The following is a 23,997-nucleotide window of genomic DNA, read 5'->3' on the forward strand; positions in this document are numbered from 1 at the left end:
GAACAGAGGTGTCAGGGACCCTGGAAAAAAAGGGGGCTGTAGTTCTCAGTGTAGAGCTGCCAAGAGGCCAGTTGAGGCACAAGAATTTGAAGTTATAATGCGTGAGCTTTGCTGCTGGGGACCCACAGGCTCAGGCATGCAGAAGTTCCTGTTGTTCTAGAGCTGGACAGTGTGATTTTCTCTGATGGATGCAAAGGAATTTTTTTGGTTTAGAATGCGATAAAAAATCCTACAAGAGCTGGGGGGGAGAGCTCACTGCTCGCTGCTGAGCAGCAGCTGTAACCACAGCAGGATTTCCATGTGTGAGTTGTTATCCTGTGGAGAAGAGAGGGAAACCCTTGCACGCTTCCCAGAGTGAAGGCTGTGCTCCTGCAGCTGCCCAGAGAGCAGCTCCTGTGTCCAGGGAAGGGACTGAAGAACTGGAGGTGGGCTGGGAGGAATGAGGAAGGCAGAGCAGGGGATGGGATAGGGCTGAGGTGTCCTAGTTTGGGAAGGGATATTTTCAGAACAGAGCAGGAACCTGGTGTGCTCTTTGCATTCCATAAGCAGTAACTACTACTGGAACTACTGGAAACAAGTGGGTTAAACAACTACTAGAATTAGTGGTAGTAAGTGATTTAAACTACTACTAGAATTACTGGAAACAAGTGATTTAAATTTGCTCTACAGTGAGGAAAAATAATAATAAAAACATTGTGTGCTAATAATATTAACCTCCCCAACACTTATATTTAAGTAAGTGGAAGGGAAATACAGCTCTCTGAAATCTAACATTTCCCCACTTAGATTCTCATTTAACCAATAACAGGTGAGTGCTGAGGATGTTTATAAATAAATCATCTGGCAAACATAAAACAAGAGCATCCTATTAGAAGGCTTCATCCACTGAGACTCAGTTGTTGTGGAGGACTGTGGCAGAGAATAGATATTAGAGGTGTGAATTTTAGGTTATACTAATTATACTCTATTTTTCTGCACAACTTCTCTTTCAGGGATGTCAACATACCCTACCTGGTGCATCACCACTGCAAGGAACATCATTATTATTATTTAATAAACAGACTTTTAGCCTGTGCTTCATGAGGAAAAGGAAGTTTCAATTTGCCTACAGTCACGCAGCAAGCCAGGGATAAATCAATCAATCAATCAATCAATCAATCAGTTCTAAGATTTCCTTTCCCTCTAAATGTGCTGGATACAAAAGACTGCTTTAAAGGATCATATAAATGGCACTGGGAATGACGGATTCCTCTCTCTTTTTTCTGTTAGTTTAAATCTTTCATTCAAGGTATCCTAAAAAGCAAAGAATAATCTTGTAATTAAGGCATAAAAAAATCCCCCAAATCTTTGTTTTTCAGTCATTCTCTGTCTCATTCTTACTTTTGGCAAGACAAAAATCTCTGTTGAGTTTGGCCAAAGCTTCTTTACCTCTTGGAGTACCTAAAGGTTAAACAGGTGTCACCTGTGGAGTATCGTGAGCTCTGGCTCCCATGAAATGCAGTAAGAAGAATATTATAAGAGTCATACAATTACTGTAGGTGCTTATAAAGCTTAGGCCACGTACTTGAGCTGCCTGGGCTCACAGTCCAGCCCAGGTAGGAGCAGTCTGGCTGTCTGCCTGATGTCATCACTGTCCACGGTCAGGCTGCGCCGGTGCTCGGCGTAGGTGATGGCCACTCTCATCCACTCCATCAGCGGGGGCAGGAGCATGAAGGGGCTGTGAAAATGAGAAAAAGCCCATCATTTAACACTGCCTGATGCAGAAGGACACTTCATTGCCTGCAGGTCGGAGGCTGGCACGGGTAAAACCCACTTGTGGAGGCAAACTGTGCTCAGAGAGACTGGCAGGTCACAGCAGGAGGAAGGAGGTGGAACTGCTCAGCCTTGGTCATCTCAGCAGCTTCTTATCAAAACTAGGGCCATGATGGTCTCATTTTGTACTGAGCCTGAACAGAAGGGACCTCCTTCTGCTGTTCCTAGCTACAGGTCAGGCCCCTTTGAATCAGAGGGGTTCTCACCTCAGCATGCAGTTTATATAACAATTGTGTCCGCTCTAAATAATCCATACGTACAGGCTGCTCCACCACCAGGAACATGAAAAATATCCTTGATGGTTTGAAACTTCAGTTAAGCCAGGCTAATTCAGTCCTACCTCCATTAAGCTTTACATTACCACTATCTAATAGCTTTTCATATCCTACATTTCTCAGGACTCCATTTTTGCCCACCTGACCCTCTAGAGCACAGCAAAACTGGTGGAGCAGGGAGGTTTGACTCCATGTGAAGGGTTTCAAGGCAATAAAGGGATATAAATAAGGTAATAACAACAGCACTGGTGATGAGGCCCCCTCATTCCTACAAGAAGAATGAGCACAATACTGAGACTACACATTAATATATAGGTACCATAATACTCATACGCAACATATCTCATCCACCCTCTCAATAAACAGCCAGACCGATCTATTATTTGCTTGATTTTTCCCCAAGGATACCTGCCATCCCAGTGGAAGGCTTGGAAGTGCCAGCTCTCCCATTTCCAGTAATGACCTTATTAACGGTGTGAAAACAAAAAAGGCTTTTCCATTTAAGCATTCAAAAAAAATAGGGGAGAAAGTACCGATTTCTTTACAAAGTTCAGAGAGAAAAAAGATACAGATGAGGAAATATGAAGTGATTCGGGCATTAATGAGAGCAGCTGAAGCCATGAAAGGCATTTTCAAAGGTCTGTGTGTGTACATGTGCACTCTCATGTGAGAGCAGTTAAGAGTGAGCAGCACGGATCCCGTTAGAAACCATTTATCCATAATGGGATTTGCAAGCAGAACTCCCTTTGTTATGACTTTGAGCATCCTTGAAGGTGGAGTAACTCCACTCCGTAAAATAAGTGCGTTTTACCAGTTTCAGTGTGCACCCTAAAATGCTGCCATTGTCACTTTGCAAGCACATCCACTGTTTTTCCCCTCCTCTTCTTCTGAGTGGAGAAGCAGCATCTACAAAATCAAAGGTGTTTTAAGCACCTGATCCACCCTGGATTGCCAAGACAAAGGTGTTTTTAACAGGACTGTTGTTACCCTTCTATTTGATGTCAAAGAATGGGACTATCAGGGTTGCTACATTTATCACTTAGAAAATCACCCAGTAGCTCCTCTGAAAAGAACGGGATGGGATGAATCACTCCAGCCCAGCCAATTCAGAGCTGAATGACTTCCCTAAGCGAAGAGCAGCAATTGTCAATAGGCATTTGGGAGCTGCCTTTCAACAGCCTATTCCAGAGAACGTCGATCCTTATCAGGCCTGCAAATGAGGCATTTACACTTTTTAAATTCAGGTCCTTAAGGGAGGAGCCAAAACTAATTATTTGTACTTTCTATGTACTCTGAGAGTCCCTAGTATGGGATTCAAGCTCTGTAAAGGACAGAGAGGTAGGCAAGGGAGGCTAAAAGCACCAGAATTAAATACAGAATTAAATTAAAGTTAGATGGGGTGAAAAGCTCAGGAGCACTGGAAAAGCTCATCTTCCAAGCAATTATATCTGCCACTTTTTATGCTAGATAAAGATTTAGGCCACATCCCAGCGTCCCTGACACTCCCAATGATGGGAACACTGCTGGACAGAGAACCATGTGGATCCAGCCCTCATCATACCTTGGGAACTGTTACTCATGGCACTGGTCAGCCAACAGCAAATACCACGCAGTCTGCACCAGAAATAACACCTAAATTTCCATTCTGTAAAAAAATCCACATGTGCCAGGGTTATAAATGGCTTCCAAACAAGCCATTTGAATGTGGAAAAACCTGCTTGGGGAGGAATGGGAAAGAAAAAGGATTTCTTTTTTTGTTTCTTTTTTTAATCTCAACAGATTTTTCCAAAGGCTTTAAAAGTGACAGCTCAGACTGCCTGGTTACCCTGTGTCCAAAGGGAAACAGGCTTTGGATTGCAAAAGGCAGCGTCAGGAAGGATGTTCTCCTCATAATGCTCTTCTGATTTTCCAAACCCCACCACTGGTATTGCTGTGCAAGTTGGATAATTCATTCTTTATTATCCATTATTCTATCAGGGGTGACAATAATGATTCCAATTGCTATTTTGCTGTAAAAACTTTACTTCTCTCCCAAATTTCTAGCTTGAGGATGGGCTTTCTATTCCTCCCTCCACCCTTTTATCCAGCTATTTCCTTTCTCCATACTATAGGAACAGTTTTATCTTTGCTCACTGACACTCCACCAGCTAAGCAGCATTATCACAGGATCGAAGCAGAAAGAAGAAATACTGGATAAAACACCCGCACTGGGTCACATTGCACTAAGAAAATAAATGCAATTATTCATTTTTTAGAAAATAAAACACAATTCTCATCCCTGTGGCCCTTAACCTGGGCATCCATCTGCCTCCAGGGAATCACTGATCATTTCACAGTCTGAAAACACTGCAGGAGGGGAAGGGGAAAAACCTTCATGGAAAATTAACTGGGAGATGCTGCAAGCTAAAGAATTAATTTCTGTCTCTGCATTCCTGTCTGTGCCACATTCTGCAAAGTGCCATTTTCCTCTGGTCTTTCTGACATTTAGAAGCATTTGGCAGCTCATTAAATTCCACACATGAAGTGATCCAAGCCTTGGGAAACTGTCATATTCCAGCAGCAGCTCACTGGGGACACAGACTCCGTGATGTGTTACTGTCATGTGCTGTCAATATTCCATCCATAGGTTCTTTGAAATTCTCTCCATTTAGAACTGGACAGCCACTCCCTTCCCAAGGGGATCAGGCCAGAGCTGGGTGAGATGTGCTCTGAGAAAGGCTGGACTTCACTGTGGGCTTTTCCCCCTCATTTGAACTGAACCACACTGTTTTATTAGACATAACCAAGGAGGCCAAGCAGCACTTGGTAGAGATTTTATATCAATTTTATACTAGCTTTTTCCTGGAAAAAGGTACTGGCATGTGGAGATCACATGCAGCATCCTAGAGGAGAAGCTGTGGGATCACAGATCTCCTGGGTACCAGTTCCTCCTGGGGAGATTCTGCCTGGACACAAGAGGAAAACTTTCACAATGAGAACAGTCAGCCACTGGACCAATTTCCCAAGGGAAGTGGTGGATTCCTCAATATTGGACACTTTTAGATTTGTCTGGACGGGATGCTTGGCCAAGTTGCTTTTGCCAAAAAAGGTTGGACCAGGTGATCCTTGAGGTCCCTTCCAAGCTGGTGTTCTATGATTCATCCATCACAAGGAAACCAGCCCCCAAAGTGGGTTCTTCTGAAGGTTTTTAAGAGTGATGGGATCCAGGTATTTCTGGCAGAGGGAAGTTAATTGTATGCAAAAAGGAAAGAGCTCCAGAGGAGTCAGAAAATTATGTCATCCCTCCTCTGCACTGAATGCTGGGACAATGCTTTGGAGCTTCACTCTCAGAAGTGAGGAATATCTGCTACCTCAGGTGAAAACAGTCAGTTTTCCCAGAAAAAGCAGACATGCTGTCACATTCCTTCTTCCTCCCTGGGTCCCCAGGAGGGTCCTGTGATTAGGTTGCTGAAGAATCACAGAATAGTTTTGGGTTGGAAGGAACCTCAAAGATCATCTCATTCCAAATCCAGGAACACCTTCCACTAGACCAGGTGGCTCTAAGCCCCATCCAACCTGAAGGAAAAAAGAAGCAAGAAGGAGACATTTTCCCTGCAGCCACACCTCTTCTCTGTTGTTTTTCATTGCCTCCTGTTTTGCTCCAGCAAAACAAAGCAGGAGCCAACAGTGACAGCAACAGCAAGAGAGAAAAACCTTGTTCTTCTAAACAAAAGTCTCCTTCTTCTAAAGCAGGGAAGAAATGAGTGTCCTAATGGAAGCAGGTGAGAATGGCAAAATTCACCTCACTCTTGGCAGCCTGAGCAGGTCCTGAGTCACACATGCACAGTCTCCCATCCTGCCTGTCCTATGGTCTTCTAAATGCTCTGAGTGAAAACTTTCTCTTCCCTCCATCTGTAACTGCTGCTCTCTAAGTCCCTGATAACATTTTAAACACACACAAACTTTAGCATCACAAAACGTGTAAGCATCAGTACTTTCCAGAGTGGGGTAGTCCATGGTATATCCCCATATTTGATTTACTGGAAATATACAGATTCTACTGCAGAAAAGAACCCCAAATCTTTAAAGATCAGTGTGTGTTTTTGCAAGGGACTGAAAAAAAAAATAAAGAAAGGCTTTCAGTACACTAATGTTTGAGTTTAATGCTGGAACCAAGCTCTGTGGCTCAGTCCCACCTTGCCCTAAAATGAGAGAGCTCAAAGTGACTAAGACTTTGCACGAAGATGGAAAAATCCCCAGGATGGTAGCAGAGAGAAAAAGAAATCAGAGTGAAGTCTCATTAACTGGAGAAGGGAAAAGACTTTGAGGCAAGACAGAGTATCCAAAACCCAAACCAGGTCATGCTTATGTGGAAATCAGTGGCATATTTATAATTTGGAATCTCAAACACTTAAAACCCCTCTTCAGCCAGCAGGAAAAAAATAATATCTCAGAGTATATAATTACATGTGAATAGAACAACAACAGAAATGCTGATTTAGAAGAAACACAAAATCTTTGCTCCAAAATACAATCAGTCTCAGTCACAAGCCATTCCTCACAGATTTAAAAATATTTTACAGAATTTTAAAACTTCCCATATTTACAGAGAAAAGATAGGAATTACCATGCTGGATCCTACTCAAGGATCATCTCAACACATGCCACCACGTCTTTCAAAGCAGACAGTTTTCACATCTTCACAGAAAAGGAAGAAGAAATTCAATCACTTTCAACTGACCCAAAAGGTATTCTTCTGAATCCCCTTGAAACAATGGCTGGCTCCCATCTCAGAAGATAAGAGTTCTCAAATTTTAGTGGATCATTATCAAGTTACCAAGGTCTTGGCTTGGATATGCCATGAGTTTAGTGAGTCATCCTTCAGTCAGACACTGATGGAATGAAAACCATCTGGATAATATTATATTTATTTGGATCCTTTCTCCACTAAATCTGCATTCACAGCTTCCTCTGCTTAGAGAATATAAAATGGTACAAGAATAGTTTCAATCTAGAACCAGCAGCTCTGATCTCTTCTACCACTCCTCGTAACCACAGACAGAAATAACACCTTTTCCATCCTTTGCAAATCACACTTAAAAATAAGATGCAGCATCACACAGGTTTTACTTCATGCAAAACCAAGTCAAAACTAGATTTGAGCTCACTAAAAAAAGACATGAAGGGAATTCACTGGGAATCTTAAAAAAGACCCCCAAGTCTGTGGTTTATTTATTATAATCACATTTTACAAACTTTAACAACAGGGAAAAGATTCCATTTTCAGGCTGAAAACAAGCACTGGTGCTGCTCTGGAATGTACCATCAGGAAAACATGTTTGTAACATCTGTGTGCTGTGGCAGGAGGAAGGTTTCTAGAGGGATAGAAAATAATTAAAACCAACTTAAATTGTATATACTTGATGATCAGAGGCAGATATAGATACACATGATAGTTTAACTACAGCAATCTGGTCATAGTTATGTGGTCAAGGATGTGACTGACTCCCATCTGCCCCCCCAGCCCCACACGGAGCTGTTTGATCCCTGATGGACATTGTGAGTTGCCACCTCCTGCTCCTCTTGCTCCTCCCAACTCCTTGGTGTCCTAAAACTCTCCCTAAAGTGAAAACTACTGCAAACAGTTCAGGAGATGAACTGTTCTGAGTCTGGACCTAACTGCAGTCTTGACCTCAATTAACACAGAGCAATTCCAGAGATATGGAGGGAGTCCAGAGGAGGCCACGAAGATGTTCCACAGGCTGCAGCAGCTCTGCTCTGGAGGCAGGCTGGGAGAGCTCGGGGTGTTCAGCCTGCAGAAGAGAAGGATCCCAGGAGAACTTAAGAGCCCCTTCCAAAGCCTAAAGAGAGCTGGAGAAGGCCTGAAGTGACAGAACACAGGGAATGGCTTCCCACTGCCAGAGGGCAGGGTTAGATGGGATATTGGGAAGAAATTCCTGACTGTGAGGGTGGTGAGGCCCTGGCGCAGGTTGGCCAGAGAAGCTGTGGCTGCCCCATCCCTGGAAGTGTCTGAGGCTGGATGAGGTTTGGAGCAACCTGATCTAGTGGAAGGTGTCCCTGTCCATGGCAGGGGAGCTGAATGAGTTGGTCTTTAAGGTCCCTTCCAACACAAACCATTCCATGATGATTCCATGATTCTAACAGTGGCTCTGGCCAGGTCATCTACATCAGATCTATTAAGCCTCTCCCAGCTCTTACAAACAGGTGTCTACCCTGCTTTGCAAGCACAAAACACCCTCCCAGACAAGATCCAACAAGTCCAACACATGGAGTCCTGGTACTCAGGACCCATGCCAAGGAGACTGACCAAGGAAAACCTTGCCATGCACGACGATTCCTGCAGCAAAGGAAAACACTGGTCCATTTTGGAGCAGGACATGAATCCAAATGAGATGCATGACAGAAATGAGCTTGTAACAGCATGCTAGGTGATAGTCAGAGATAAACACGGGCACAGAGCCAGAGTGGGGTGTCTGCTATTCTTGGATTAGCCTTGATCCTGTGGGCAGAAAAACCAAGAGGTAACTCCTACAGTGAATTCCAGCAGCTCTGCTGGCAAACTAAAAAAACCAAAACCATTGGTCTCTCAAAGCAGATTATCAGGGGTCAGTGTGGTTCTTCACTATCCACTGCTGAGACTCCTTCCCCATTTTTTTTGCCCATTTTACTTAATTCCCAACAGCACGAGAAGGATTGAGATAACAGGCCTTTTAGTTATGACTTCAATCTGATTTGCCAACATGCATATGTTTAAAACATATGCTGATTCTCGAGCCAAGACCAATCTGCCAGATTCAATCACTGGACTCACTTTCAGGGCCCAGTTGTAAAATCCTGACACAGAGCGTTGCCACGCTCAGGAAAACTGCCTGAAGCTCCTGAGTTACAACTGTGGGAACAAAGAGCCAGAAAGATAAATATTTTTGTGTAGTTCTGGAAAACTGAAAGCTGTTTAATTAATTACAACTGAAAAAGTTTGCTCAGTCAAACACAAGACAATTCTCACCAAAGCAAAGGGTTTTCACAATGAATAGGGGAACGTTTCCCATTTACCTCCCAGCATAAGCCAAAACCTAATTAGTGTTTCAAAAGAGGAATTTTAAAACACAAAATACTGGTATCTAGAGGCAAAACATTTCAAGGTTAAAAAGATGATTCTTTCCTTTTCAGAACTGAGAAATAGTTGATCAAACTGTATTTTTTTAATAACTTTAATTGACATTACACTTGTGTGCCATGTCACGCTCCCATGAGCATGGACATTGTGTGGCGTCGCTCACCCCCTTGCTGATGTCAGTGCTTCCTTAATTAAAATCTAAGTAATCTTTTGGCTTTCCACATTCCCGCAATCCGAGATGTTCCAGAAACTAATTTAGCATGGAGGCACGAGGAACACACCAGTACATGCAGATGACAGGAATGGGTTTTGGAGCTCTCTTAGGTACAATTGTGCCATGTGTGCTCTGAAATCAGGTACCCACTCCACCCCCGCAGTGGAATTACACAACCCAATTTCTGGTTGCTCTCTTACAATCACAGAAGGTCTCACAAAAGAGCCAAAATTTAAGAGTCCACTTTCTTGAATAAAAGGCATTCAAGCCCACAGTGTGTGGCATTTGTGGATGAACAGGCAGAACTATACCAGTGCCAGGTAAGACACATCAAATCTGTCATAAATGAAAGTTCAGAAGGAGAAGTAACATCACTGCTGGATCAAATAATTTCTTAAATTATTATTTTTCAAGAAAGTAAGACTCTGTCCTAATGGCAAGCTGCTTAATGAACATATTTCACCTAAATCTTCAGGGAGTTTCTGTTCCTTAGTTCTTGTCTTAAAATATTGAAGAGTTGATGTGCAGGATGAAGAAGGTGCTCTGTTTGCTACCAGTGGTGAAGGGATTTGTTTCTGTTTTCTACCGGAAAGTATAATTAGATCAATGTTTGCATTTTGCCTTAGATAAATAAATAAATAGTGCCATGTAAAGGTACAGATATGAGAAATAAAAGCAACAGAAGTGTCCTGTTTAAAGAAAACTATCACTGCAGTGAAGTTCTTTTATGCCAGACTAGAAATCATCCCATCCTTCCCTTTTGTGTTTAATACTGTGAAATCTCCCAACTTCAAACTCTTTTTATGCTGCTATCCCTGTGATTTCCATGGTCCTATCAATGGGTATCGCAACCTAAATAACACTGGGAATGGCAGACACAACAGCTTAACTCTGGGATTCTGATAGGTGGATGGATTTAACTGGCCCAGCTCAAATTCCTTCTGTTTCCAAATATCCTAAATTTAGAGCACGCCTGCATTACATTTCAACATTTGGAGCTGCAGTGCTTCTCAGCAGATGCCACAAATTCCACTATTAAGTCTGCTTTCAGTACCAGCAGCGCTGCTGAGCAGTCTCTTGCTTTGCCTGTGTGTGAACTTTCACTGAATTTCAAATAAGAATAATTAAAGTAATAAAAATACCTCAATATATAGATCTTTCAGTAGATAAGTTTCGCCTAACATCTCATGTATTCTGAACAACAGAGTTGCAGATTTTATGCCAGGAGGGCAAATGATTGAATAAGACCCAGCAATGTTTGTTTATACCCAGGACACCTGCAGTCCAGGGAGATGAAAAAACCCGACTGTCCCACAAGTCTCCATATCAAGGTTATCTGTTACCCCATCTCTCTCTCTAAAAAGCCACACTTAAATAGCCTTATATTAACAGATTAGATAAAAATTCTAATGGGGGGTAAGAGAGTGAAGTTTTCTTATCCACACCCAAAACCTGTTCTTGCAACAAGCCCAACCTGGTTCATGCTGACCATTGCAGAGGGTGCAGCACTGTGGTTACCACAGGAACACAGAGGAGTTTCAAGCTCCAGCTGCCTCCTCAGCTAATGACCAGCATGACAAAATAATAACTTTTTGTTTCTAATACCAAATTACAAGGATTTTCTCTTTCTTTGCAGCCCCCTGCGGCCAGAAAGCAGATCTAAAACCACAGAAGCAGCAGTGATTGAGATGTTAAAAATGACAAAGCTGAAAGTGCATCAATTCTAATGCCAAGTACAATGTGCACAATTATTCTTTTCCAGCTTGTTGAGAAAAATATTTTCACTCAAAATCTTCATATGCTCTACACTTCAGCACCTGTTGCTTGAATAAACCTTTCTATCAGCACCCAGTGCTCTGCATTCCAAACACAAAAAAAAAGACGAGACATGGGAAACATCTTTCTTCCCAGAGTTTTTTCCTCAAAAAAACCTGAAGAAACAAAATTATTTGAGAAATAAATTGATTTTCATTTACCTTTCTTCACAGGAGGTACCTCTGAGCCCTGACTGTGTGGCTAAAGCTGTAAATAGCCAAAACTGTGCCACATCACTGTCCTGGGGCAAATGCCCTTTTGCTCTCAGATTAAGCCAGTTTGGCCACTTATCCTTAAGCATATTAAGTGTCTCAAAACAGACAGTTTAGCAGACTAAAAGTGGTCCCAAAGTGAGTTAATTAAACTATTGTAACTTCTTGTGTAAGGAAGAATGGCATGCCCAGATGGAAAGTCATTTAAAGGCACATATGTTTCTGTGATGTTCTAATGCACCAACTCTTCAGAGAGATCCTTCCTGAAGAATTTGGCAGCCCCAACAGAGAACTGAGCACTGACTACCTGGCACAGTGCAGAGCTGCACAGAGGGAACTCTTAATCACACAGTCTGGCTGCTCGGAGCAACGTAATTACAGCGAGATACAGGTTATGTTAGTTCCTGTTATAATTTCATGCTAATGTGCTCATGTTCCTCTCAACTAATTAACTATCCTGGACATGCATCATGGACAACTCATCCTTTCCTACTGAAAATGTCTATAGTTCTGCAGCACCTGTCTCAGAAGAGCCCCATGTTTCTCTGGCAGGATCTTTTCCATTTCTCAAGGAAGCCAAAGGGGTGAGGAATCATTAACTGAATTCCTTACAGTAGCAGAGAGTTTTCCAGGAATAAAACTTTCCAGCTCCTGTCTCCCCCTTCTATCCTCTAGCCATTATGATACACTTTCTAATCCATGGAAGAAAAACCTCCAGGTACAAACTCCTCAGTGGAACTCGTGTTGTCAGTGGTTTGGCTCCAGACTGAGAGTGCCCCTTTCAGCAGCATCACCCCAGATAAGCAGCAGCAAAGCACAGCTTGGTCTCTCCTCTCTCAGCAAACATGTCAGACCAGCACCCGTGGTATCAACACCAGGTGGTTTAGCCCCAGAAGAATCCATGAACCAGGGCTGAATCAGCTCAGACATGCAACTCATTTGAATAGGATTTGTCTTGCAGAGCAGACATGCTTTTTCAAACAGCCACTTCAGCAGTTACTGTAAAAACATGTGATTAAAACAGGGCAGTTGAGCTCCGTAAGTGACCGTAAGGTCATGGCAGCACAGGCACTCATAGGTATGGGACAGGGAACTGCAAATTGCCAGGGTCTCCTTTAAAAAGGAAACCAAGCAGAGACACACCAATCTAGGATTACCCCAGGGAAAGCTTAGTTCTAATCTCCACAAGGTCAGAGAAAAAGAATGATTGTTGCTATTATCATAAATTACACCCAGAAACATTTACTCTTCAGAGGAGCTTTGCTCTCAGCTCTGTGTTACAGAGATGTCAGGAACAATAACAGCAAAGCCACCAACAACCTGCCAGCCCTGGCTGCTGCACAGCAAAGACTCACAATTGTATTTATTTAGTGTGGCCTTTGTTAAAGCACCAGCTAACTCCTTCCTCAGGAAACAGGCAAGTTCTGCAAGGGAAGGGCTGTAATTTAGTCCAATAGGAAACAATATTAACTTCAATTAGAAACAGCAATTACTGAAAAAGGAGAAACTTGCTGGCTTGATACCATCATTGTTCTTTGCTACGTGCTCAGAACTTTTCATCCACTGAGTTGCTGCTTTTTAGATATATTAGTACAAAAGCATGATGTTGGTATCACAATACTGACAATTAAGGATCTATTCAAGGAAAAATGGAGACAGGCTCATAGGAAAACACAGCAAACCAGCAAGAATCAAGCAGAGAAATGTAGACTCTGTCAGTCCTCTACTCTATCAATAGGCACTCACTGTCCAAAAGGCGGAAAAAGAAGCCAGAAGACCTTGTCTTACTCATTTCTGTGTTTCTATAATGCTCAAACAGTTTCGTTTTAGGTTTCCCTGCATTATTTTCCCTTCATTTTTAATGCTGGGTTGCTGCTCATTCTTCTCATCATGAGCAGCAAACAACGAACAACACACAGCCCAGGGTGCCTGCAGGCACTGAGGATTCCTGGGTGCACCAGCCCTGAGAATCCAGGCAGCTGAATTGCCAGGCTCTCATTTTCTTACACCTTTTTTATCTGCACAGATGGAAACTCAAGAGCAGAAGCCAAGAGCTCGACGTGGGCATCTTTACAGTACAGTAATTACTGCAGCTGTAGTTACAGTAATTGCAGGGTGGTAGCACACACATACACAGTGGCTGTCATCTCTTCACTGCTAAACAAGACAGCCAGAGATCATCCATCCACTTTCCAAACACCTAGACAAACAGGGACTTTCAGCAGGAATGGCTTAGGTCGGTGCCAGTCTTTCTGGGGATTTCCACACACCACCGGAAAAATGTCAATGAAAGAAGAAAATGTTTTTTTCAAACAAATATTTGACTGAGAGGACAAAGGCTGTCAAATGCCTTATGCTTCTCTAGGTAGGTGGTGAGGACCAACAACTGCACTGTCTGTGAAGAACCAGTTTTAGGAAACAAGGTATTGATACCTGTGGATGAGAGGGAAGTTACCAAGAGGACAGAGGTACAACAACTTTAAGGACAAATATTGGAATTAGAACCACAGAAGTTGAGGTAGAAAGGCACTTCTGCAGATCATTCAGTCCAAACCCCTTGCTCAAAACCAAGGTCAGCTACAGCAGGTTGCCCAGGACCACGTGAAATGGGTAATCTTTCAGGTGACCTGTCCCACCTGCATCTGTGATACCTGAGACTTCTCAGACCATGAAAACCAGTGAATATGCAGCAGCAAGGTCCCAAGACAGCCCATTTTTGGCTCATGGCTCCACTACAGCCATTATCATCAAATTTTTGTTTCACTGTGCATTCTCTTTTTTACCTGTAATGCCTTCCCCATGTGTCAGGCCTGGTAGTGTCTTTATTCTCCACACACTCTGCTCTGTGCTGCTCCATTTCATACACAGAGAGATTCCTCTCCTTGCAGTTTTGCAGAGAATTTAAATAATCTGTGTTTGTACCCCACCCCTGCTCCAAAACAGCGAGATCAGAAGATATAGGAGCTACTTTGGAAACACAACAATAACACTACAAATTGCTTACAGCCAGTAATGTGGAAGAAAGGCTGGGCTGTCCCAGGTGTGAGATATGCAGAGTTAAAAAAAAATAAAATTGAGCAGTGTTTGTTTATACAAAAAACATAAAAGAGAAGGGGAAAATTATCTAATTCAGAGCATTGCCAGCTACAGCAGTTGCACTTGGATGAATTCGATCCTCAGGGTTTGCAATTAACTCCCTTCACTCCTGCCAAGGTCATCTCTCACATTCCAATTCTGCAATCTTTGAACTAGAAAGAAATAAACAATTAAAAAAATTATGAGCTGTAAAAATAGGTGATGCCAGGCAAAGGCAGGAATGTTCCAGGAACACAAACATAACTAGTGTCTGTCATCTACTGACTTCAGCCTGACTTGGTTTAATTCCATTCCCTTTAATATTCCATAAATACTTCATCCTGGATCTCTCTCCTCAGTCTTTCAGTTAAAATACCAGGAGCACATATAGAAGGAATCCCACTTGTGGGCTCTGTCAAGAAATCATTTTTTTCTATCTAAATGTTACTGAGATGTCCCATAAACAGCAGGAAGGTGAAAGTTGCTCATCAAAAATGTTGACAAATAAAGCTACTGACTCCTCTTTTTAAAATATGTTTCCGATTTTTAAAACTGTGGAAGATATTCAATGTATTGCAGCAATTTAGTACAGGTTCAGCAAACAGATTATCTCGTCTAAGGTCAGGAGCAGCACCGCCAATGAACAGTTAATTTCAGTCAATAGACACATGTTGATTGCAGCTTATTGGCCTCTGAAATAGGGCCATTCACTCCAACTTCCCTGTGAATGAGCATCTCAAAACCACAATTAAACCAGACATTAACTGGTCAAAGTCTGAAAAACACATGGTAACAGCTTCCCTCCTTAGTGCTGGTGGAGAAAGTTAACCTTATCTGTTTATAACTTTCTTATTCTTCTAATAAATCTACCAAGTTGATTTTTCATCAATAGCAAATAGTTGCTTTTTTTTGGTCCCCTCTGCACAACCAATGGTACAGTTCAATGTAAGGCTTCTGTTTCTCTATATTTAATCAGTATGTTTATATCAAAATAGCTTTGGGGGAAAAAAATAAAATCAATGGACTGTTGCATGGGGATGGGACTGGAATATGCTCATCACTGACACATCTTTCTGTAATCACCCTGTTGACTTCAGGGATATTCGGAGTGGATTTAAGTACTGTTAAATATGAGTGTATGATTGTGCTCTCTCAAGGCAAATAACTGGATCAGGGTTTACTTTTATTATTCCTATACACCTATTTTTGTCTGGTGAGGCAGCTGCAGACAGAATGGAAAGATACTCAGATCTCTCAGACAAGCGACCCCAGAACTTGTTTTATTGCAGACCTTTTCAAAGGCACAGCTCACTGAACTAAGTGTATCAAGTTCTGTCCCTGATACTGCATGGAAACAATAGGATATGGCTGTAAAATACAAGAATTCAGACATAAATACATTAAATTTGAATTAGGAAAGGCTAGGCCACAGATAAATCTAAAAGACAGACAATGATGTAGCTATTACACTTCATAAAATTCCATAAACCTGTAGTTAAAAAGAGTAGAGGGGGGAAAAAAACCTCATGACAGATCAGGGAGAGTCTGGAAACATCCAGCTGGAGAAGAGATTTGTCCTGGAAAGCCTTACCCAGTTCTGAAATCAGTGATACCTCTCGGTGATGTTGGCGATGAAGCTCAAACCCAGCCCTCAGCAGCAGGCTCTGCAGGTTATTCCTGATTTTCCTTCCTTTTCTGCCAGTTGGATGCCCGTGCAACACAGAGCAAGGCTTTTTGGAGGCAATTCACATTAATAACTGGGATATTAATATCCCTTTAATATGGATTAATACCGCTATATAAATTTGATCCATGTAGCCAAATCACTCCTGTCTCAAGCAATTCCAGAAGGAACATTTAGTTGTGCCAGGTATTTTCTGTACACAGGGGAAGAAGGCAGCAAAACATGAGGGAATGAGTTGAAGGCTCTAATTATTCCTAATGATGCACCTAGAAACCATCAAGTAAATAGGAACTAAGTAAGAACAAAGTAATGCTTTTTCAAAACATGAAATTTAGGAAATCTGATGAGATTCAGAAATAACCATAGCACAGGGGCTCTTTATTTGAATCAACCACTGCAAATCAATCAATTAATAAATAAATAAATCCTGCTTGGGCAGGATTTTGACAGAGAAGAATTAATTTAGGCCCAACTCTGGTTTCTGTGCCAGCCGAAGTAAGTTTAGATTTTACACAAGACAAAAAATATTAAGTGTTCCAGCCAATGATGATTTAAATCAAGAGCTCAAGTATTGGAAGAACAGAACATTTGAGCAGAGAGCACTCAAAAATTGCATGAAAGGGCTACAATCTTTTCTTCTTCCTTCAGAATCAGATGCATTTTTCATCCTTTCTCAATAAATAATGTCTCAGAGCTGACACTGCTGGAAATACTCCACAGAGAGAAAACCCAAGTAGATGGTTCAGCTCCTTCCTCCTCCTGCCCCAGAGGAGGAGGAGGCACAAGTCCATTTTTCCTGCTTGACTCTACTAAAAAATATGGTTTTCATGTTTATCCAAGGATCATGTGAGGTAACAGATGTAATGGGAAGACTCCTACTGGAAGTAGAAAAAAATTTAGGTCATTTTTCAACCTTGTAGGTAAGAGCAGGCATTGAGCTGAAAGCAGGATGAGCAGCAGCCTTCCAGCTAAAACCAGGATAAGCAGCAGCCTTCCTGAAGGATTATCTGTGGCAAGGAAGAAACTGAGTGAGCCCAGGTTTGTTTACAGTCACATCACAAAACAGACTTCTCCAAAAAAGCAGCAAATCTGGAGCCTGCACATGGCAAACAGCACGAGGTGGCCCCTGTGTGACTGCAGTTGGTTTCTTGCAGTGTCCACGGCTTTTCCAGCTGAAGAGCTGTGAATTTCCAGCAAATTGGCAAGCCTCAAATTTTACTGTTGTTGGCAGCTGACAAATCCTCCATCAGCTCTGGAATTTCCCTAGTGTTTTACTGGATTTTCACTGACAGAGTCAGATGGGTACAGTCTGGGTGCTTCTGCTGATGCAAATTGTTTTGTACTCACTGATGTTTGGAATAAAATAATGCCCCAGCAAACTCAGACAACATGTAGAACTTGGCACAGCTGCCACATGGATAGTCGGGAAAGGCCTGACATGGCTGGATCCACGAGCACTGATGGACAAGCCTGGAATTAGTTTTAGAATGTTCTGCAGACCAACAACAGAAAAACACAATTCAGAGTTTTTTTAAGGGGCAGCTGGAAGGGGAGGATAATCAGCTACACAAGGAAGCAGGATCCAACTTGTTTGCCTGTTCTTGAGTATTAGATCATGCTGACTTTCCTATAATAAATGCTGTAGGCACATGATAACCAAAAAGAGACAGGATGAGGACAGTCAGTGGTGTCTATTCCCAGCTTTAAGGCTGGACCACTATGCTGGCCAAGTCAATTTACCCAGGGCAGACAAGTCCACCCAGCTGTAAAATGAAACCATAATATTGACCTGGATTTGGGCTCTATGGGAGCAGACAAATACTCCCCAAGATAAGCATCACTGTGAGAGCATTCTTGCCTTGACATACCATTAAAAATAAAACAAAAGCTTTATGTTCCACTTAGGAAAAGTGAAAAAGGAGAAAGAAACTTTCTTTACCTTTGAATGGCTCTTGTCAAGTCACAGTATCTCAAACAATCCCAGTAAACATGATCTCAGGCTGTGGAGTGCTCCCAAGCTCAGCCAGCCTGACATAAGCAATGGGAAAAATCCCAGAGCAGGAACAGAGCAGAGAGTGGAGTGCCACGTGTCTGCTTGGTCCTTGTGCTCCAAAAACACATTGTTTGACCCCTGACACAACACAGACTAAGATTTCAGAGAAAATCAAAATATCTTATTGCCCAGCAGAGCCATTTTTTTGCAGCAGCACAGACAGGTGTGCTCTGATGACACCAAAAAGCTCTGAGCCTTCAGGCACCCAGGTGTATCCTCACTGAGCAAAGCAGCTTGTGCTCACCTCAGGGTCTAATTCCTTTGCCAAAATATTGCACAAGTGGCACTCTCTGTTTGCAAAATGCTTCCTCAGGTGGCCCATCTGACACCAAATAGCAGATGGTTTATTGTCCCTCCAGCAAATAAGGTCATTCTGGGGTTCTAAGTGGGCCATGGCTCGGTTATACAGCTGCATTCACTTTAATGTTTTGCTTAAGATACCTGTGTGCTTTCTCTCTAATTCTGCTTCCTCTACTCCTCTTGCTTCAACACCTTCATCTGGAGGTATCAGAACCAACATCACAACAAACTTTCCAGAGTTTCAGTGTATTGGGATCCATTCACATACTGGAGGCCGAAACAGAGAGCTCCTCTCTCTGCCAAACTAGAGGTAGCTTCACCGACCCTACTGCTGCAGGACTCTCCAGCTTTCTCACCTCAGGTCTTCTGCCACGGTGTTTAACATGGATAAACCCCACTTTAAACTGGTTTTGTTCACTGGGGTGCCTTAAATACCTTTCTGCAGCGTGTCTGTTTTCATACCTTATGAACTTTGCTGCAGGATACATTCAGAAGCTGAGCAAGATTTTTAAAGTCCTTTATGGCACGTGACAGCCCCCATTAGGTGTGGTTTCAGAGCTGAATTCTGTGCTTGCCTTCATGTTGAAGACCTTCCAGACCCTTAAGTGTTATGATTTGCACAGCACTTTCCATCACAGTGTGAAACACAGAAAGCTCACAGACAGCATAAAGCCAAAATAAACAGCAGATTGTCAGGTCTCTGGATGAACAACTGCAGTTCCTTCCACTGAATCAATGTGGCTCGTGGATTTTCCCAAAACAAGGTTCTACCAAGTTTGCAGCTCTAACAGCCATCCCTCTCTTTGCTAAATTTCACATCAATGTTCAACAGATTTATATATTTATACAGGAAACTGAAGCACAAGCAAACACAGAACAGCTCAGTGTTACTGTCCTGGTCTGTGACAGATTTTTCCAGCAGGAAACAAACTGGGATTGCTGTGCACAGAACAAGAATATTCCAGAGAGCCAGCACAAACACACAAAAGAGCAATGTCGAGTTTGCAGCTGACTTAGCACAGCTCAGGAAAGAATGAAAGGCTGCCCAGCCTTGCCAAGTCACACTAGGTGAATCAGTGCCCTCATCCCTCATGCCACGAGCCCAGCATCTCGCATGCAGCCTCCACTGTCCCTCCTCTTCAGCCAGGAATGAGTAAACCACCTCCTCTGCAAAGTGCCGCCAGCAATATTTATATAATAATAATATTTATATAAATAACTTGCCCAGAGCTCAACACATTAAGACACAGATAAATCCACCTTGGAGCAAATGAAAGGTAGGGTTGGATGTTCAATTCTGGTGTACCAAGCAATATTAATTTCATTCTCAGCTTTCATAAACTTCTCAAAACCAGTCCTTTAATCTGATAGTGCTCACTTCTGGTTGGTTTTTTTTTTCCTAATTTTATTTTTTTGCTCCATTTTAATATATCCTCTTTAATTTCCTTTACAGCTAAGTACCGGTCAGTAAAAAATGGCAGAAATTTCCCTTACACCAGCTGTCACAGGATCTAGTGAGGATTTTAAAGCAGAATAGAGTTGCAGCCCACATTCCAAAAAAACTCCGGTGAACCATGTGAAGAGCATTGTTTGCAAGCAATTGGAGAGATAACTGCACTCCTGATTTAACTCATTTATTGTCCTCAGTGTACAAAACAAGTAGCTGCAGTAACATCATCCCACTGAGAGTACTGAAAAGGACACAAAATAGAAAGCCTAATCTATATTTCTGGTACAAACTGTTCAGCAGCTTCAGCTGTACAATTGTTGTACCTGTAAACTGTTGTACCACAATACAGTGGTACAACTTTAGACAATGTGGCCTCATAGAAAGTAATTTTTTTACACAGAGTGCAAGCATGCACAATAAACAATCTTGCACTAGGTAGGGCATTTGACTAAAGCGAGTAAGCCCAAAAAACTGAGCTCCCAATGGGTTCTGAGTTATGCAGCTGCCTCTTTCTATTCCTGTTTTATTCAACTTCACTTAATTCCGCTTGATTCTTCATATGTGTACATCAGTTCCCTCTCTCGGTGTATTCCTGCTCCTTTTGAAAAGATTTTAGAGGAGGATCAAAGAAAAAGACAATTTTTTTTTACCTTTGTAATTATTTGTCTGTTACTATGATTTCACAGTAATTTTAGAAGGTGGGACTGAGCACAATGAAGCTCAAGATGGGAAGAAGAAACCATGTTATTTCCAAAGTTGCAGAGATGTTGTCCTTTCCTGTCCAATAAGCACCTTGCTTTTTTTGTTTTGTGAGTGTGGCCTCCCCTCCCAGGCTCCAATACCTCAATACACCATGGAACTTCCCACCCACTTTGCTTTTGGGAAGGGGCAGGATACAGCCTTCCCTCAACCCCGATGTCCAGCAGGCTAAATGACATCCAAAGAGCAAGCTAGCATAACTAATGGATAATCAGGAACCAGAATTTCCCATTTAAGATTTCTGAAATAAATAGGAACTCGTATATGCACTTGGAAATGGGGAACTGAGCCTGTAACAGCCTGGGTCTTCCTGCAGAATGCAACTGGGGAGCAGGAGCTGCCTGACCTGTCAAGGAACTCAGCTTGTGGCCAGGGCTGTGAGGGCTTCTCAGCTCTCCTCTTGCCACCAGCCTGTCAGGCAGACTGCCAAGGAGCTGGGCAGGAAGGAAACCAGGGAGGTTTCCAACAGAAAAAACGTCCCTCTGGAAAACTTCTGACCACTCTAATAATGGGCCTACTTTCAGAGTCAGTTACGGTGCTGGCAGGAGGCAGGGAGACCCACTGCATTCTCTGTTTAGTTATTGGCTTCCTATCCAAATTCCTTTCTGCACGAGACACAGGGCATCAACTGAAGTAATCCTTAGAAGGATGTTCATAAATCCCTCCAACCCCCTCCATGGCAAACGTGGTTTTTCCCCAGAACGATGACAATTGTTAATTGGTGCCATTCAGAAGGTAACATTTTCTTTGGTAAGGTCTTTACCGCTTCAGGCAACCACATGTACTTTTGGCAAGGTCTCCAGACAAGCCCTGTTGGCAGCACACAGCATGTGCCTCGCTCGGAAAGACTGCATGAAAAAACAGCTCACTTTCCAGTTCCAATTCCAAGGCTTCGTAAACTTGGCCACACAACCTGGACTGACTGCAGGAATAACTGATGCCTGATAGGTAGCATCCACAAAGCTGCCCACACAGTTACCCTACAGAAGGGTAAAAACCTAAAAAAGGGCAAAACCCCTTCTCAGCCTAATCCCACAACTACCGAGAGCGAGCTGACTGATTTACGTACCGCTCGTTGCTCAGGGTCATCCGTGGAGGGTCAAGGTTGGGGTTCTCCATGGACTCCATCTGGGGACAGCGTAGGAAGTAGTAGAGGGTGTGGAGAGCATCAGGGGACCAGGAGATGGGCTGCTGCTGCCGGGTTTGCCGCACGGGGCTCATCCCGGGGCGGATGGTGTTCAAGCACTGCATGTGGTGCATCGCTCGTGAGACCAAATCACCTGCACAGAGAGAGGAATAAAGTCCTTTTAAGTGCACTTTTTGACCTAAATAACACTTCTCTCAGCTAAGAGAAATGTCTTCTGTGTGCACACAATTTTCCTCCACAAAGGCCTGTCCTCAGGCTGCCACTCTGCAGGTTGTTGCATGGGAAATTTAACTTGCTTTCAAATGACAAGTTGTTACTTAGAAAACATTAAATGAAACTCAGTCCCCACACATTCAGAACAATAGCTTTACACTGAGTTTTCTGGTTTAGTGTTGGTTTTCACCTCTTTCCACTCACATACACCAGTTTCTTGCCTGCCTACAAAAACTACTGATGTCTTTGTAAAATGTCCTCTGTCCAACCTGGGAGCAACAGCTTTCACAAGGCAAAGCCTTCAGCACCAATACAAATACTTTACTCTCATTTCTGTCATGAGGTTGCTCCCATCTCTTCCAACTGGGTCATGCTGTTCTACCCTCCTGCCCAGGAACTTGAGACAAACCAATGACATTATGTTCAATACAGAAATTCCTTCTTTTAGGGATCTGCTGCTCTCATTCTTACTGTAGCTGCAGGTTTCTCCAGAATAACAAGACCTGACTATTGTATTAAAAAACCAATCTTTATCATGCTGCTTGTCACAAGCTGTGCCAGAAATTTGCTCCTGAGCTTAATCCAGGAACTTTCTGGGCTTCTCAATCCTCTTGGTCTTTGAACTCGAGCCACCTGCCTCTATGCTGGAGCATGGTGGACCTGAGGAGGTCTGGAAGAAGGTGACCTGTATTACACAGTTTCACTCAGAAAGGATTTTAAGACTGCAGATTTTCAAAAAGTTCACAAAGCAATGACCCCAAATCTGCTCTTTGTGTAATAACCTTGCTTTATGCACACCCTGGTTACTCTCCTCGTATTCTGGTGCATTACAAAATCTAAAAAACCTTTTAAAAGCTTCAGACATTACATCTCAGAGCAGGGTGACTACAGGGAGCTGAATTATTACTATAGATTACTATACTTAGCTAGGATCTATTTTTTCCTTGGGAGAATCCTCTATTGCTTTATGTTTAACAGTCCCCTAAAACTCTCACAGGAAACGTTACTCTATTGTGTCCAAAAGTCACAATACTGGGAAAGGATGGAACTGAAATAGTCGCCCCATCACAAAGCTGGTTCCTGAGAAGGCGCCCTGAGTTTAGTTGTGAATTAGTAACACCTCCCTCTGAAATCCTTAGGAAGTTGTTATTTGTTCATTAATATCTAACAGCAATACACTCAATTTGCCAACCAAACTCTGGCTGAACCCCTGGGCTTCTGCTGTTACACGGGAGAAACCCCTAAAAAGCTACTCTATGTCTAAACATGACGTTATCAATGGAGTATTAAAAATCTCACTTTGTAATCTAAAGCTGTGCCACTCGTTTGTTGTACAGTATGTTCAGGTTAAGGACCCACTTCAGAATTAAAAAAACCTTCTAACAACTCTGCCTTTCCACTCCAGTAGCCACAAGATCTGCGCATTTTATGAGAATATCATGAATCCTCCAGCACTGGTGCTAACACAGAAGTCTGTGCAGTTATAGCAGAAATGCATCTGGAATTCAAATATTCAGCTCAGAATAACATTCCTTCTCCTTTGCACACTCACTCTATTTTTCTGGCAATGTGCAGCAACATTTAAAAGAAAGAAAAAAAAAGTAGGCAACTGTATCAGGAGATCTATTCACTGGATGTACTGACCAAGTTGGCCAAGGCAGGGATGGGGGAAGAGAGGGAGAGAGGAAGCTGTATTCAATCTCAGGCCCTTGATACAAATGTTCTCTTGTGTTCCAGGATAAATAGAGGTGTGTTAAAGGAATTCGAAAACCTCAAATTAAGGCAGGTTGCAAAATAAATGGTGAAACCCACAAACTCCTTGCTGGCCCTGACATTCATTAGCATTCAGATGGTGCAGACTAAGAAAATGA

At 42.6% G+C, this 23,997-nt stretch overlaps 1 protein-coding gene across 1 annotated transcript in view; it reads right to left on the reverse strand.

The window, feature by feature from the left end:
- ABTB2 (ankyrin repeat and BTB domain containing 2) overlaps positions 1-23,997 on the reverse strand; it is a 116,218-nt gene that overhangs the window by 17,552 nt on the left and 74,669 nt on the right. Inside the window, exons 3-4 of the mRNA XM_051776621.1 lie at positions 21,836-22,046; positions 1,565-1,717 (exon numbers count right to left, since the gene is read on the reverse strand). Coding sequence (XP_051632581.1) covers positions 1,565-1,717; positions 21,836-22,046 — 364 coding nt within the window. The remainder of the gene's footprint in view (positions 1-1,564; positions 1,718-21,835; positions 22,047-23,997) is intronic.

This window comes from Manacus candei, unplaced genomic scaffold (assembly GCF_025592945.1).
Source record: "Manacus candei isolate 608988 ecotype Guabito, Panama unplaced genomic scaffold, ASM2559294v1 h1tg000009l, whole genome shotgun sequence".
NCBI lineage: Eukaryota > Metazoa > Chordata > Aves > Passeriformes > Pipridae > Manacus > Manacus candei.